The sequence below is a fragment of the Poecilia mexicana genome, unplaced genomic scaffold (genome assembly GCF_051168715.1).
Source record: "Poecilia mexicana isolate PSO_F unplaced genomic scaffold, ASM5116871v1 scaffold_9, whole genome shotgun sequence".
NCBI lineage: Eukaryota > Metazoa > Chordata > Actinopteri > Cyprinodontiformes > Poeciliidae > Poecilia > Poecilia mexicana.
This window is the reverse complement of record NW_028263378.1, coordinates 18,377,811-18,394,779: the sequence shown is the minus strand read 5'-3', so window position 1 is coordinate 18,394,779 and position 16,969 is coordinate 18,377,811. Positions and strand designations below refer to the sequence as shown.

Sequence of the window (16,969 nt, the reverse complement as noted above, 5' to 3'; positions counted from 1 at the left end):
AACATTGTATTTATTTCATCATTCTGATCATGTGGAGTTGTGGATGATGAGACAGATGGAGTAATCTGGGAAAGCGTTGATGGGCTCATGGGTTTACCGTCAGAGACAGCAGATGTTGGGAATGCAGTAACTATTGTCACATCTGAATTGTCAGGAAAAGCAGTAGAGCCTTCTCCAGAAGTTTCGGGATCTGTGCTTATTTGAATCGTCATAGTTTCAGGAGATTGTGTTGTCTCACTGATGTTATCGGATGAAGATAATTCTGTAGCAGTAGAGACTGTTGGGGACATGTCAATGGTTTGGCCTCTTGTAAAGCCTCCATCTACAGGAGAAGCAGGAGATGAACTTTCTGTTCTGCCTGTTACTGTGGAAAATGAAGGTCTCGTTGTCTGACCTGTTTGACCACTGTCTTCATCCTTAGGTAGAAGATCTGTTGTCTTCTCGGTGGTGAACATTGAAGAGCCAGTCGAAGATGCAATGTCTCTGCTAGACATTTCACTTGTTGGTTTACTTGTCCTATCTTCTTTTGTAATTGGAGATTTTGGACTTTCCTCTGGAACATTAGAGACTGGTGTGTACACAATAGGCTGCTGAGAAGGGTCTGGACCTCCTCTCAAAATAACTGGCTCACCATCAGCTATGGATGGGATAGGACCGTCCAAGACATGTGGCACAGTTGCAGCCTGAGAAGTTTCTGTCATTTCAGCTGGAAAGAAAATGGATAGTAAGGAGCGCCTTTTAGTTAAATGAAACATACATTTCAAGTCACAGAAAAACAGAGATACATTCAATGTAGTCTAAGGTACACCAACATATAATTCGATATGAAGAGACAAACGCAGTGATTGTATTGTTTCCTATTATTTCTGCTTTCACTTTGCAATATAATGTAGCATCAATCGAAGATAAAAAAAAAAAAGAAAAAGCAAGTAGTTTTGAATCCAAAAGGAAATTAAGGGATTTAAAGATAGCCCCCATTTTTATCTTAAAATATGAATTCCTAACATTTTTAGGGGAGTAAATTTTGGCTTACATTTTTTTAAATTTAAATTGAGGACATAGTTTATTAATTTATGTTGTCGGTTTATCCTTAAGGGTGTAAATAAATACATTCTCAAAAATCAACAGTCTACTTCTGAAAATACTAAAGAGGAAGATTAAAATGCATATGCCATTATGGAAGATAGCCGGATAATCTCACACAATTTTTTATAGTTTATACGATGCTTAAAATTCTTAAAATAAATTTATCGCTTTCAGTAGCATATCTAAACCTAAAACAGTTTGGGTACATTTATTTGGTGGGAAATGTATATTTACGAAGTGACACATTTACCCACATCTCTGTTGTTAAAGTTGCAATAAATAATTTTTTTATAAAAATGTTTTAATTGTATTTTTGTTAAAACTGTTATTCTGACAGCATTTGAGACAGATATGTGAAGAACTCAAGCTCCTCTGCCTCATCCTCAGCAGATGTGGTCTTACTGCCTTCTGCAGAAATACACCACTCACAGTCAGAAGCAACCAATCACACCCGATGAATGCCTTTAACGTTTCACTGACACTCATGTATGTGTTGCTTACACTCACCCCCTTGTTCTCTTCTGTACTACAGGTTCTCTCACTGAACAGCTGAGCCTGTTGTGAATGTGCATGGCTCGAAAAAAAGGCCATAGCCTGATGATGTTTATGGTGGAGAAACAACCTGTGATGTTAGGTTATTTCTCCATCATTAGCACAGCTGTAGCAAACCATCAATCTCAAGCTTGATGCTTTGTGCTCTGGGGGGTGTGAGCAGCACCCATGCGAGGATGATTGACACTGCTGAGACATTCCTCCTTCCTCTGATTTGTTGTTTCTGACCAACAGCTTCGTATTTCTTCACAGACTAGTAGGACCACAGGGAGGAGGCAGAAGAGCTGTATTTTCTCACAGATTACCTTTCCATCAGGACATAGTGACCATTTAAACAAATATGCAAAATGATATTTCTATAAACGTTACCCATTGCAGCTTTACTACTTTGTACAATCTCTTTTTTGCTAAAAGATGAATCTTTTCTGATAAAACTCTGACAGGTTGTGAGCATATTAAGATACACAGTGCAGACTGACAGACACCTTGAGGATGTCCAATTCCACGGATGTACAATCCGTGGATTGGACATCTGTTGGTCCCGTGGTTGTGTGACCAAGGGACCAACCTTCCCCTGGTCACACAACCTGGCCCAGGAAAGGAGTGCAACATGTGGGAAAAATGTGTTTGGAGCCTTTACAATTAAACAGTATAGTTCTCAACATCATCCCCTTAGTCAGGGTAAAGTGGAGGGAAGTCAATATTTCTTACTCTTCACTGTCTTAGAGCGACTCTCAGGAGGAACATGGCAGGTGTCACAGTCCACAGTGGGGAAGCAGGGGTGTTGCCCCGAAACCACAGCAAAAAGTTAAAACCTTGCAGAAGCCTATGTCGGGTGAGTGCGACCCTGCTGGACCACGCACAGGCTACAAAGCCTGTGGTGTTCAAATGACTCCATTTCTTAAGATTGCAGGAAGGTTAAAAAATAAATATTTATGACTCAGTGCAATATTAAGGGGCAGGGGAATGGGTTGACCACTTGTCAGTTTAGGCAAAGAATGAACAACCATCCAACAAAAGTTTTCAGCTGGATGTCTTCTTTAGGACTGATCTTGAAAAACATTTGTCAGCCATTCTCTTAAATTATTCATAAGATTATCTTGAAGAACAGTGGCCAGTAGACAACATGAGGCTACCATATTTACAAATACACAAATCCTCCTAACCCTCCTTCACTCTCCTTATTTTCTTGCTATCTATGCCCTCAGTCCCATTGTCTCATCTCTGTTTTCCTCAAATGACAGTGTAAAAAGATTATCAGTTGTAAATGAGAACACCTGTAGCCTTTCAGCCATGTTGAAAGACACCTGTTACAAAGGCAGGTCACGCCTGGGAACTTTGGCAATTTCCTGGCCTTACTGACCCACTCAAACACATACTTGTTCTAACACTTAAACAAGCAGATGCATGCAAAGACGAAACTCATGCAGCCCTATCCCCTGGTCTGTCATTTTTTGCACCATCAACCCCTCTCCACAAAAGTCACCAAGGAAGCACCACTTGACCTGCGTAAAGTTCACCATAACACAACAATCTGGAGCAACACAACAAATGTGCTAAGTGATGTTTTTACACCCATAAAAAAATAAAATGATTTTCTTTAAACCCAAATGAGATTTTATTTTATTACAATGCAATACAAATACTTTTCAATGCTACCACAAATTTTTCTGCAAGTTTTTCCTATACACACTGGGAGGGCAGAAAGAGACTCAGAAAGTCTCATTCAATCACATGAGCAGTAAAAGTAGCTATAATCACTTCCTTTGGATAGACAGCCTCCAGCTGTTCTGACAAAAAGGGCAGGGACTGTGAGTTAGTGATGACATCACCTTATGAGGTGGTGTCCAGTCTAGGATGAAGACAGGCGTCTGTGTTTACTGCGCTTAAGGTGGTAGACTGCCAACACACTTTAGTTATTGCCAGGTTGGCTGTCAGTCACATGGTCACACTCAGTTAGGGGAATAATGTAAATGCATAGATGTAGTTAAACAACACAAAATAACCAGCATGCTTTTACGTGTACAACTATGAGTCATAATGTGACTATAAGTCACATGACTCATAGTCTTTCTTTTTTATTACTTTCATAATGGAAAAGTCATATATAATAATAGTTACTATTATTATGACATTCATAATGTTGAAGTCATACATGTTTTAGTTTGAAGTGTAAGTCATTGTGCCTAAGTAAGGCTCGCCTAGCATCTAGTGTAAGTTTTATTTATTTTGATGTTACATTTGATAAAACAAGGGCTTAAATATAAACTACTTTTGTCAGTGGTTTTTTGTTTCTTTTATGTCTGTATGGTACCAATGATTGCCACAAGAGTAGATGTAGAAACCAATAGTGTTAGGGGAAAAAAGCTTCAAAGAACTGAAAACTACTTTTTGGGGACCAGGTGTAGTGCATGGCAAGACAGCCCTCAAAAGAACATGGCAGGGGAATCTGCAGATAACTCCAAAGTCAGAAGATACTGATTTGATAAGATGTAATGACATCCGTGGGAAACAATTCCATCCACAAAGACTCCACACAACAATTCACAAGGTCCAAAGAATCTATTGCTATGAAGCCAGTACCAGAACCCACAGGGTACCCTAGATATTACATGCTATTTTCTCGACTGGTCAGAGCTAGTTCAGCAGCAAAAGAGGGGCGGTAACACTTTATTTGAAGGGGGTTGAATGAGACTGACATGACACTGTCATAAACATGACATAACACCTGTCATGAACATGAAAAAGCCTTCATGAATATTTATGACTGTTGTCATAAAGCGTCATTCGGTAAATTATGACACTTTTAATACAAAGTTGACATTATTCAAAATGTCTTTGTTATGACAACTTGACATTAAAAGTGTCATAATTTACCGAATGATGCTTTATGACAACAGTCATAAATATTCATGAAGACTTATTCATGTTCATGACATGTGTTATGTCATGTTTATGAAAGTGTCATGACAGTCTTATTCACCCCCCTTCAAATAAAGTGTTACCAGAGGGGCCTAGTCATTATGAATATTATCATGTGCCAAAACAACATAGGAAGCAAATCATCTATAGAAAATGCATTATTATGAATACAAACTGCATTTGTACAAGCACGTAACTGCAAATATTTCACTTAATTCCACTGGAGGAAAGAAATTATCTATGCAGAAGACCATATTCAAACCAAAGACAACTTTGTCACACATTGTATTACATCTCCCTCCTTATTTGTCCTATGTTTAAAAATGTAACAAAATGCAAATCTTACCTGAAGTATTCTGAATCTGTGCCTCCGTGACCACTGAATGTGTGACTTTGAGCGTGCTGGTTACAGCCGATGTCGTAGAAGACAATGTAAATCTCTCTGCCCCAAAGCTTCCCAAAGTGTCATTCGCTGTCAGCGTTTCTGCAGTATTTTCTGTTCTCTGATTGCTGGACTCACTGAGGTTGTGTTCAGCTGTTGACAATGCCACTCGACTCTCAACCGGGAACCTGGAAGCTACATTCGGAGCACCAGATGTAGCAAGAGAATCTGCTCCCTGTATTTTTTGTATTGTTTGCGTTTCAATGTCAAGGGTCTCTCTTACTTCTGTGGTGCTTATCTCATCTTCTGGCACAGTGTTATACCTAGAGGTAGTGCCACTTGTAGTTGGGGTTGATTTTCCCATGGCAGTTTGATCTATGATCTGTGGAAATGGCTGGGATGGTGGAGGAGCCTCGAGAAAAAAAACAGTTGCAATCCCATCATAATCTAATGATATTGGCAACTGGAAACCAGGAGTTGCGATGAATGGTGTTGATTCAGAGGAAATAAATGCTTCTTTCCTGGTCATTTCAGTAGATTCTGTAGGAGCATTTGTGATTTCAGAGGAAACATCTGTGATCATCCTATGGGTCACAATAGTTTTCTCTGTCTTCCCCTCTGCAAACCTGCCTGCTGTACTTAGAGAGTCATCTGGTAGAAGTACATCAGGTTTGATTGTGCTGATCTCAATCACCGAGTGGGAATCCGGATCTTCAAAGGATGCTGTGGAACCTGTGGTCTCTTTCGTCATGTGAATTTCAGTGATCTCTCCACCACGGGAAGGAACAGGTTCAGCAGTACCAAAGCTGTTAGAGTAATTTATGTCTATGTCGCTTATACCATCTTTATCATCAGGATCCTCTATTATTGTTGGTGCAACTGTTGTGATTAATTGAGCGTCTTGGTCAGGGGGAGTGGGCTGAGGAGGAGACATACTAACAGAGAACATTGATGTAACATATGTGGAAACATCATAGTCTGAAGACTTCTCTGTCTCTGCTGTTGTGTCGAATGATGTGGTGGCAACAGTGGTGGATCTGGTGGTGGTGGTAGTAATGACTTCTTGTACAGACACATCCACAAGGAAAGTCTGGTTGATTGTGTCTCTCCCTCCTGTAGAGTAGACAATAAAAAACGCAAAATATGTCAAAAAATATGAATTACTTTGGGAAAACCAGTAAATAAAATTGCATTGAATTTGATGACTAGCAATTGTAAGAGATTTTTCAGACTGTGTTGTCCTGCAAATGTAGCACTGATGTGATTTGAGTGTCTGTGACTGAAATGTGCACATAACAAGGCTTTTTTTTTCATTCACAGAGTAAATACTTCACATTGAAAATGTGTGAAACTATATTTATTTTTTAGAGTGGTGTAGCAGGGTTAAGTTCATAGTGTTGCTGCAATGCCATTTCAGTTGTTAGGAAACAAAGAGTAAATAACAGCAACAGATGGCATATGTTCACAACTTCTAATGTTTCCTAGAAACTTCAGTACAGACAACTCCCTCTGTTAACTCTTACTGCACTTTCCAACCAGTCATAAGAAGAAGCCATTTTTTTTTCTAAGCATAAAGAGCTAATAGCTCAAGACATTAAGTTTAAACTTTTAATCAGCTTCCATGTTCTTGAATGACATGACAACAGGATACAGAACAGATTCATAAGCACTATGAAAGTTTCTCCAAACATTTCCAGATTTGCCTAAAAGGGTCACAATGTGCGTAACAGAGGAATTAAGCTGTGTACATAGTTGAAGGGATCACGCCTTGTGGTTTTGTTACTGTTTCTTCATCTTTGCCATCCTCTGTTGGTTCTGTTACTATAATGTAGCTGTCTTATAATATGACTGCTTTCATTTTCTTCGGCTGAGTGTAGAGCAGCAAATACTGTATCAGATAAGTTAATGATAAGCATTTTACCAAGTCATTTAGTTCATAAATTATTTTCAAAAAGGGTCCTCTTCTTTCCTGCTCCTCTGTACTTCCAGACTCTTGCATTTACTCATACTAATAAAAACCAATCTAAAGCCACCCTTAGTTGCACTGACAGACTGCATAAAAGGCAGCTGTTGACCATTACGCATTAGCCCTTTGCCCATGAAACTACACCATATGTGACATAAGGCGTGAGACACATTTTCTGCTACAGGAAAATGAGGGTCTGCTCTCAGAAATATTGGATTGTATCACAAATGCATTTCAACTCTTCCTGTTATGGAGACCCTTGTTTATTTCAGGGGAATCCAAAGTCTACTTAGCAAATAATCGCTCCTTTTTCTCACTGCATCCAGCTCTGAGCTATGTGTTTTTCTGTTGTTTAATTGACATTGGCTTAGGTAATATTTTTCTACAGAGACCGTACTGCAGGTTGTAAAGACAGAGAGGACAGACATCCACCAAAAAGTGGCACTTAAAGCTCACTTGCACTAAGGTGTAAATACAACTTGGGTGAGAGAGCTGACATGACACACACAGAGCAGGAGGTGAGTGTGGCATGTTTGCGTGCCCTCTGAACTCCATGAAGACTTATCACTGCGAGAGTCAGCATGGCCCAAGAGGCATTAAATGACCAGGCAGTGGTCAGCTTATCTGTCCAGCCTTTCATTTGTGAAGATGGAAAGACCATGTCAAAGGTCACCAAGGATGACTGAATTTAGAAGTCCAGCAGTAGGTTTTGTCCATTATCCAAATGTCTGCTCAGATAACTACAAGTGAGAATGACAGAACCAAAACTGACAATGGAAATTAGAGATGAAAGCTGCAAGGGGAGGGTCGGTTAGTGTGTCTAAAAAGGCTGCAGCGTTGGGCACTTTTACTGCCCTTTCTAAGTTATTTCTATTGTCTATCTTTGGGTGTTGCCCTAGAAATTCTGAAACTATCACAGTTTTAGGGTTTTTATCATTCTGATATCATTTAGCATACCATAAAGGGGCATTATTATTGTGATGTTTAGTAAAGATCCAATTCTGAATTTGCTTTTGTTCTCATGATCATCTCTGTGTAAACCTAGGTCCCCTGTAACATAACTAGTTTAACCTGAACATTTTCACGTTAAACAGTTGGGTTTCATTTATTATGACTAAAATTACAATTAAATTAATATTTGTTTAACTAAGATATAATTTACACATGTGGACTTTTAAAAGGAAAAATAAACCTTAATTAGGACAACTGGAAGTAATGAAGCGTAATAAATTTAAACGACAGTTCCTTGACCTCAAACTCCTGAGAAATATCACTGGTCATTTTTTGTCAATTAGAAGAAATATTCTTTATGTAATTTTAGTCCATAGACCCCACTAGCATCTGAAACAAACAGCACAATGCCTATTAAAAATTAATCAAGCAGCTTTCTGATGTAGTTCCTGAAACACTTGAATGCCAGGCAAGGATGGCAAAAGGTAAAACAAATAAATGATAAGGCAATAATAGTAATCACAAATAGATAGACGTTTTCCCCACACTTGCATTTCAAAATGTATATAATGGTTGTATGCATCCATTGTGAAAAACAAAGTGTAGGAAATTGGAAATGAATAAAAGGACTAGAGTTCACAGCAGTCAGGTTTTGGTTTTGCTTGGATGTGTTATATGCTCACACTTTTTGAAAATATTTCACCAAGATTTTCAGATGTTGGGAGTGTGCATTACAACAGCTTCAGAGTAAATGTATCCATGTCCTCATTATACATTTTTATCAATAACATTCATCTTAATTGACTTGTATTAATTGTACATTAAAAAAAAAACATGTCTGCTTGTACTTTTTGCTTTGCCATGTAGAAAAAGATTTTTACTTGTCTTCAAGCTTCAGTATGTAACTTTATTTTTTATTTTTTTTACATATTTGTTGAAACTGTCACCATGTCGTGACAGAATAGTATGGGACAGATAATCGGAAAATAATGCATCCTCTGCTTTCTCCCATTGCTAACTAGAACCAACCAATCAGAGCCTGGAGGCAGGTCTTAGCGTAACTCAGGGAAGAAGTGAAAAAGTTTGATCTTTTCATGGATTATCTGTCTCATGTTATATTTTCACAACATAGTGACAGTTTTAACAAATATTACATTTACACTGCAACTTTAAACTGCCCTCTTAACTTTGAAAAGAAATGAATTATTCATATTTTTCTATTACTTGGTGTTTTATGACAAAGCGCATTAACCTAGCAAAATAAACAAAAGGGGGAAATGTTGAATGTTTTGTTCTGAGATAATTTTCTATGTCGTATGAACATTTGCTTCAGTGCTAAAATCTGATTATTCTGTCATTAAAACATGCACTGCACATTCAGTTTACATTTCAAGAATTCAAGCAAAATAGTTTGTCTTTTTTTACCTCTAAAGCAGTAAGCTCCAAACTTCATGAAAGGTTCTGGAAACCAGGTCTGATTTCTGTAGCGATACAGTGTCCTGACACCCATTAGGCCTCCGCCACACGGGATTCTAGGATGCACAACAGGGTGTCGCACACTCCCGTCAGAGAGCCAGCCATAGTCGCATCTGTCCAGTCCCATTCTCCAAGCAGCGTGGAGTTGGCCAGTGGACGCCAAGACAGCTTTGTATTTTTTGCACTCCTCGGTGGCCTCTAAAAAAGTTAGCTTACCCGCCGCAGGAGCATAAAAGACTTCACCTGAAAGAGAGAAAAATGAATGAAGACTTTATAAAAGCAAGGCACTTATACTTGTATAGTGCTTTATCTAGTCCGGACGTTCGACCAAATGAGGCCAGCAGTGAGACGGTTTAGGCAAAATAATGCAAAACTACACATACAAGAAAATGTAAAAAAAAAATAAAAATAAAAAATTACACAGAGACATGGAGCTAGAATCCTAAATAACCTATTCAGACAGTTTGTCAGTAAAAATAAAAAAATGTTGATTTGGGGCTTAGGTTCACGTTAAGGAGTAATTGCATTGTTTGACTTGTAATCAAACTGGTGTGTCACACAAGTCTGTTTAAATGTGGAACAAAAACCACAATCTCTGGGTAATACATTATGTGTTTTTGGCAGTATTCCGAAGACATTATCAACAATGATCACATGGTAATAAAGAAGGGTTTTGGTTTATTAATCCCAGTGTAGCATATGTCTTCGGTAGCTTAAACTGCAGACTTAGTGTGCTACCTCTATTTGTTTAATATATGTTTGCAAATCTTCATTAAATAATATTAAATACCATGCGCTCAAAAATCCCAGATAGAGGAGCAAATGCTGAGAGGTGATTGGAATTTATATTTGACAGCAGGGACATTAATCACAGTAAAATACTGTAGTGCAAGAACAGTATCAGACTAAACTAGTTGACGAAGAGAGAGGAAAAATTGCTGAGCAGTGCCAAAGACAGTTAAAAATCTAATTATCATACTTTTGTTGGGGACTTTTTTAAAAACCACTAAAGCCATTCTTTCATGTGAAGTTATTAGAAGCTTCTCTGCAATCGTCCTTTTACAAAATGTGAAGCTGATTATGCATGTACTATAAATTTAAATAAGTATTCCTATTAAAAAATACATGCATTACCATTGTGGTACAATAAGAGTTTTAGCTGAAGCCTTTTTAAACTCACGCTCTCAAAACTGCCCCAATAGCTTACCGTCAAGTTTATCGACGTAGCAGTATACGTCATAGGTCTCTGAAGGTTTTCTAACTCCATAAGTCCTAACACCAGGTATCATCTTAAGGTTTCCAAGGCAGCCGTTTCTTGGTCTGGTAATTGGGTATCTACAGAAAAAGGGTAAGTATTAAAAATCATAATGTCACAATGTGCATATCTCTTACATTTGCTGTATATGCATATGTTCATCATGTATATCAACAGTAGCGTTGAGTGATAAAGCTGACCTCACTGTCTGGTCAGCAATCCAGCCAGCATCACACTGGTCAAATCCATCTTCATAAGCTGCTTTCAGCTGGGAATAGGTAGCTATGCTTGCTCCAATATCTTTGCAAGTTTGGACAGCTTTCTCATAAGTTAAGGTGTACCTGCTGGTGCTCGCTCGATAGTGAAAAACAACACCTGGCAACAAATAAGTTACAAAAAGTAAGCACCATTCAAAGATGAGAGACAATCAAATATTGTATACGCAGCTGAAGACAGTCATCTGCAATTCGTTAGCATAAATCCAGGGTGGTAAATTCTGGCAAGTGTCTTGTAAAACACTCTCTGAGGGTAAAAAAAAAAAAAAAGAGTCTCTTAGCCTCTTTGGAAACAAGGAGGTTTGCAATAAGCCGAGAGGATATGTGAAATACTCACACTCTTCACCACAAATGAACAAGATAACTGCATGTGATGCCATGGCCCTGAAATCCCCATATTTGTGGACGGTAAACAGGCGTTTCAGATTTGATTGATGGTGTCAATTAACATTGCAAATTGTTGGAAAAGAGGTCAGGCAGATTGTAAACCAAAACTATCCCAGTTTCTCCCCACCCATGCTTCCACAAAAGTTATACAGTATCACCCACATTAATTTTCTAAAAGTCTATAAAATTAAAACAACTAAACAAGGTGAAGATATGTTATCACATGACCAGCACTAACACACACTGTTTGTTTGGTAATACTGGAGGGGGGGGGAATGACACAAAGTAATGACAAGACACCCATGAAATGATGTGCACCAAAGTTTGTATACAACATATGGAAGGTTGCCCATATTAAATCTTTGTTGACTGGGTTTAAAGCCATAAAGTATTGAATATTCCACTTTTTTTTTCACAGCCACAAACCTTAACATATTTTATAGGGAATTCATCACAAACTATCTCTTAAATCTTTTTTAAGCAAGGACAACTTAAAGTTGTAGTTACCTCTCTGTAACTACTAGGTAGCTGCAGCTATCAAAGCATTGCTCTCACATCCTGTTTACATCTCTATCACCACTTGTATTCCATTTCTCTTTTATTAACCTTTTTTTTAGCAATCCACTTCTGCTAATTTCGGTTTTCATCTAAATCATCTAATTCCATAACACAAAAACAAGGAAACTATAAACAGCTTACCGCTGACATCAAGGTTAACAATATCATGTGTGTCTTCGATGCCGTATGTGGCTTCACAACTGTAAGTCCCAGCATCACTAGCTCGCAGCTTCACCATAGTCAAGGAGGCGTCGCCGACATCCTCAGGGTGACTGGGCACCGACACACGGTTCCTGTAGATGGGGTTCATCTTGATGACCCCATTTTGCATCACCAGCACTGTAGACTTTTCCTGTCCTTTTATTTTGGTCCATTTGATTCGTAAGTAATCTTTGCCATAATTGGCTGTTCTATTTGTACCTATGAGTGGCGCTGATGTTGGGATTGTGGAGAAGAAGCAGGGAAGATTTACTTTCCCTGATAGGGATCCAGAGATTGGTTGGATTATTGATAATGTGTTGGATGCTGAAAGGCAAAAAAAAAAAAGGCAAAATAGTTAAGTACCTTTTACTTCCCATCCTATTATATTCTGTTTACTCTTTCCTCAGAACATAGAAGACAACACACACTGCCTCAGTTGCAATGAAAGGGTGTGACAACTACACCCATCTTAATAAAAAGAAAAAGAAAAAAACATGCATCATGTTTTGAAAGTGACTCTTGGAAAGTTGAACCTCATCTTTAAAATGATGGGTGTGGGAACAAATTCCCCACTGAGTGCAGTGCATGTACAATGTTTTAATGGAGTTCAACTATGTTGCTGAAACAAGGACACATGGCTAAGTCATTTCATGTTAGACCTGGTAAGATCTTGACATCTAATGCCCCCTCTTGGACAAACTAAGATTAGTCTAAACTAGAATGATGTCAATATGACAAACAATACAACATCAGACAATGTAAAAAGTTTATCTAAAAAAAAATGAAAAGTTTGAATGGGTAAACATTTTACTTGAAGTAATCTGTCTTAATTCCTTCATTAAGGATTAATCCAGATTATTTCAGGCTCATGCTAGCCAACAGGTCAAGATAAAGCTAACTTCTATTATTTTAAAACAATCTCAAAAAGTATTTACGGTTTGTTCAAACAGTATTTCATGACACTATTGGTACTGGGTGTTTTTTGTACATAGAATATGGTAATTATTTGCACAGGAAATACTCACCAATCACCAATGATCTTTCTGTGTGAAACAAGGACTGATGACTGAACATGCAAAACTATTTCAGTCACAGTAACTTTGATGTAAAAGTACCATAAAGTAGAAATCAACAAAATAATGTGACTTCTACAATATGTTTGCATTTTTCGCATTTTACTTTCATATGTACACTTTGCAAAGAAAGATTACTGATGATACACCACCTCCTAGTTTAATTTCTTGTGTAGATAATCATCAGTTTCTATCAATAACCACTCACTGCAAACTTAGAGACAGCTTAAATGTTCAAGAAATAAAATTAACATAAACTTTGACCATGAACATATTTTAAAATGGTAATCTCCAATTTTGTATGAGGGTTCAGTTAAACAATTAACTATTTAATATTTTCCTTTTACACCATATTGCCTTTTTTGTTGGGCACATACTCCATATGCCATGTAAAGATTCATTGCCTTACTAGTAAATACCCACTGAATGCAAACTTGATAATGGTCTAAATATTCATGAAATGGTATTCACATGAACCACTAATGTTTTAGATTCTGAAATTGTTGTAATACAGTAGAAGTCCTCTTTGCCCTTGACCTAAGTTGGACTAGCTAAAATAAAGGTGCCATGAGACTTATCAGCTGCAGGCCGATCCAGACTCTATCAGTGGCTTAAGAGAGCAGGAGTCAGGGCTCCTGGAGTTTTGATGGCCCTATCTCCATAAAAGTGTTTTTTTTGTTTCAACCCTGGTCCTTAAGGCACACTGCCCTGCATGTTTTAGAGATGTTTCCCTGATTTAACAAAGCTGGTCAGGATAATTGTAGTTCCCCAACAGCCTGTTAAGCAGTCACCAATTGAAATCATGTTTGCTGAAGCAGGGAAAGATCTAAAACCTGCAGGAGAGTGTGTCTTGAAGACCACGGTTGAAAAACACAACACTGTCCTAACACTGGGCTTAAAGAAAGATAAATATAAGGATAGTCCACTTTATACAAATCTTTATTTACATCCTTTGTTTTGTGATTTTTTTTTCTTTGTTCATACAGTCACATACAATCTGTTTGGGGGCCTTAATAATGTATTTGTGCTGATGAAGACATTTCTTGAAAACTTAAACTTTTTAGAAGCAATACAAGGTCTTACATCATGCTAAATCTGGGTCTGGCTACAGGCATATATGTTAACTCTTCATAGTTTTTAACAGACATTATGAATTGAATCGTTAGGTAAGTAATCCCTCAGCTACCATGACATAACCACTCATAGTGCAGAAGATCAAAGCAAAAGTTCATTCAATACTATATCTTACGTTAAAATTTTTCCTAACAACACAAAATTGCACAACTGCAATCACATTTATTCCATTGTTAACATGTATGAGCTCATGATTAAGCCTTGTGTTTTAAAAAGTGGGAATAAATGCCAGACTCAAATCAATAGCAGTAGGCTGTATCACACAAAGCTCTACAGAGAGGAACCAAATTACCATTTTTTCCTTTTTTGGAAGGTTTTTGATGGGGGAGGAAAAGAAGGAGTTGGCATTCACAAGGAACAATGTAGAGAATGCTTAGAAAACACTGGTGAATCAGCCCTAGAGGCATGAGTTTGTGTGCTTTAATAGAAGGCCATATTAGCATGTGTGATGTTAGCAGCTGTTCTGTCTTCTGACCAGTGGCATTTTCTAATATGGCACGGGTGTTGAACTGACAAAGTGTATAAACCAGCGCACTCATGTAACTATCACCTTTTCCCAAAATAAATAATAAAAATTGTCACACTGAACACATGTCAGTTTGTTGTTGACGCTTCATGTGTGTAGGTACACAGATAAATGAGTCCACTTTAAAAACACAAGATGAAGAATATTGGGATTTTGTGCGAATGCATGATCAAAGTACATAAAGAAAACAGACAGAAAAAACAAAAAGAGAACGGTGAACAGAAGAGTGCCCAATAGTAAGAGAAGAGGACTTACTTGTTGCATATGCAGCATCACACAGATAATATAACCAAAGGAGATGCTTAATATTTAGAATCATCTGAAAAAAGAAAAAAGAGAAAAATGTTACATTAGAAAACAATTTCTGAGTTGTTGAGTTTTTTTTGTCATTACGTATTTTCAGTGAAAGTCATTGAACATATTGGATTAAAAAATAAGTTAATACTAAAAATATGCATATAAAAATAGTATTACATAAAATGCCATTTTTTTTAATATGGTGAGAATGTGGAAAGCATCACTAGCTAACCCTTTTGTTAGACATTAGTCAGATGTTGTAGCTATACGCAGACAGAGTTTCGTGTTTTCACTGAACATGTGGGTGGTGAAGCTGAGAGGTAAAACTTCCTGTGAGGTCAAACCAGGAGTTTTGGAGACAGGAGGGCAGGAGCAGCAGGCCCCCTGCCCTCATTAGCACCCCACAGTATAAACACAAGGGGTCGGGTATCAGTAAGAGCTGAAAACTGTGGGAACCCTCTATCGGAAGACAATTAGCACTACTAAATCACCATCCCTATACAACAAGACAACAAGTCACTTAAACAGAAAAAAAACCAAATCTGTGGCTGTTTTTTTTTTTTTTTTTGAAGCCACTTATTGAAACAATGGGTTTCAGCTAGTTGAACTTGATTTTCTAGGAAATCCTAATAAGAATAATTGAAAGGAGAGCCCCTACTGCAGCCTGTTGCAGCATCACAGAGGGGTTTAATTGCTTACATATTTTTAAAGCCTGCGGCCCCTCATGCAGGGATGCTTCTCACTGTGAAGGACAGGCGCCTGACTGCCAACGTCATTTATATAGGAGCTGATTGTGAGAGTGCCAGTGCGCCATTTTCATTACTAGACCTCATTTAATGTGGAACAAAAAAGAAAAACGCGATGTCATTTATTATTATTATTACTTTAAAAAGCCCTGAAAGTGGATGATTTGATATTTTAAATTTACTGTCCTTAATCAGCGGGACAGAGAAGTTATCTGAGGACAGTATGCATGACCGGGTACATTTGTAACATGATAAGTTGTGTTATGCTTACTGATTTGCTTTTATCAGAACTATAATATCACAACGAAGTAACATGTTCAGAAAAGCATCTACAGAGATTAGAGGAGCCCAGTTTCTTACACTACGTTTTCAGGATATTCTAAAAAAAATTGGGGAAAATACTTACGTTTAAATTAATATTATTCCATTGAACAAAGAAAACTGTTTATAGATACTAAATCCTTAGATTGAGCTGATCCCAGCGCACCACATGCGTGCGTAAAACAGTGCCTGGATAGGTCCACTCCAAGTTGAGGCAGCAAAACTTCTTTTTCCTCTTCCCAGTGAGCCTGACTCCTCTCCTCAGATGATGCGCGGTCCTACTCCAGCGTGATCCTGGATCTGAGCGCATCGGCGGGAACCCGCAAATGTTGGCAAGAAACAAGTTCAACTTTGCCTAAGCCACGCTGCTATTTCGTCAAAGAGGAGGAGCTCATTTAAAAAGTGAATGAGACACCTTGTGGAGGAGGGACCAGTCTCCAATTGACCATGTGCAGGAGAGTGAAGCTGCTCCTCACTTAGTCAGACTGATGTGGCACAAATGGTCTCCCGCTGTAGGTTGTCCTTGTTTGATTAGGTGATCGCACTTCAATCCGAGCATGCAAGCAGCGCAAAAATACTTCCAGTGAAACATTGTTGTTTTTATATGCTTGTTTAAACTGCCTGAAATATGTCGCAATCAGTATGCTGAAATTCTCGTGCCATTTGGAAAGTCCGGCAGTTATAACCAAAGGGTGCGCACTGTAAACGGCGTGGTGCCGACATTTCTCTGGTTACATGTCGAGTCATAACATTCTGGTTGTTCCAATGCCACAGTCCTCCAGACCACCCCCGGCACTGCCGACGCTGGTAGAACCAAGACATGTGAACAATACAGATTTAGTTTATTTTATTTTGTCTCGT

At 38.1% G+C, this 16,969-nt stretch overlaps 1 protein-coding gene across 1 annotated transcript; it reads right to left on the bottom strand.

The window, feature by feature from the left end:
* Nucleotides 1–4,877: 4,877 nt before the first annotated feature.
* On the bottom strand, nucleotides 4,878–16,758 carry LOC148157685 (uncharacterized). The gene is made up of 7 exons (XM_088008932.1): nucleotides 16,194–16,758; nucleotides 15,000–15,063; nucleotides 11,952–12,335; nucleotides 10,791–10,965; nucleotides 10,543–10,670; nucleotides 9,285–9,578; nucleotides 4,878–6,055 (listed from the first exon to the last, which is right to left on the bottom strand). The coding sequence occupies exons 2-7, from the start codon at nucleotides 15,061–15,063 to the stop codon at nucleotides 4,878–4,880; spliced, it is 2,223 nt and encodes a 740-aa protein (XP_087865058.1). The 5' UTR covers nucleotides 16,194–16,758.
* Between the last annotated feature and the right edge of the window lie 211 nt (nucleotides 16,759–16,969).

Coding starts and splice junctions, on each gene's coding strand:
- LOC148157685 (XM_088008932.1), bottom strand. CDS start 15,063: ATGATTCTAAATATTAAGCATCTCCTTTGGTTATATTATCTGTGTGAT. Junction 10,671..10,790: donor ATTGCTGACCAGACAGTGAG/GTCAGCTTTATC, acceptor CTTTTTCTGTAG/ATACCCAATTACCAGACCAA. Junction 6,056..9,284: donor TGGAGCTTACTGCTTTAGAG/GTAAAAAAAGAC, acceptor TCTACTCTACAG/GAGGGAGAGACACAATCAAC.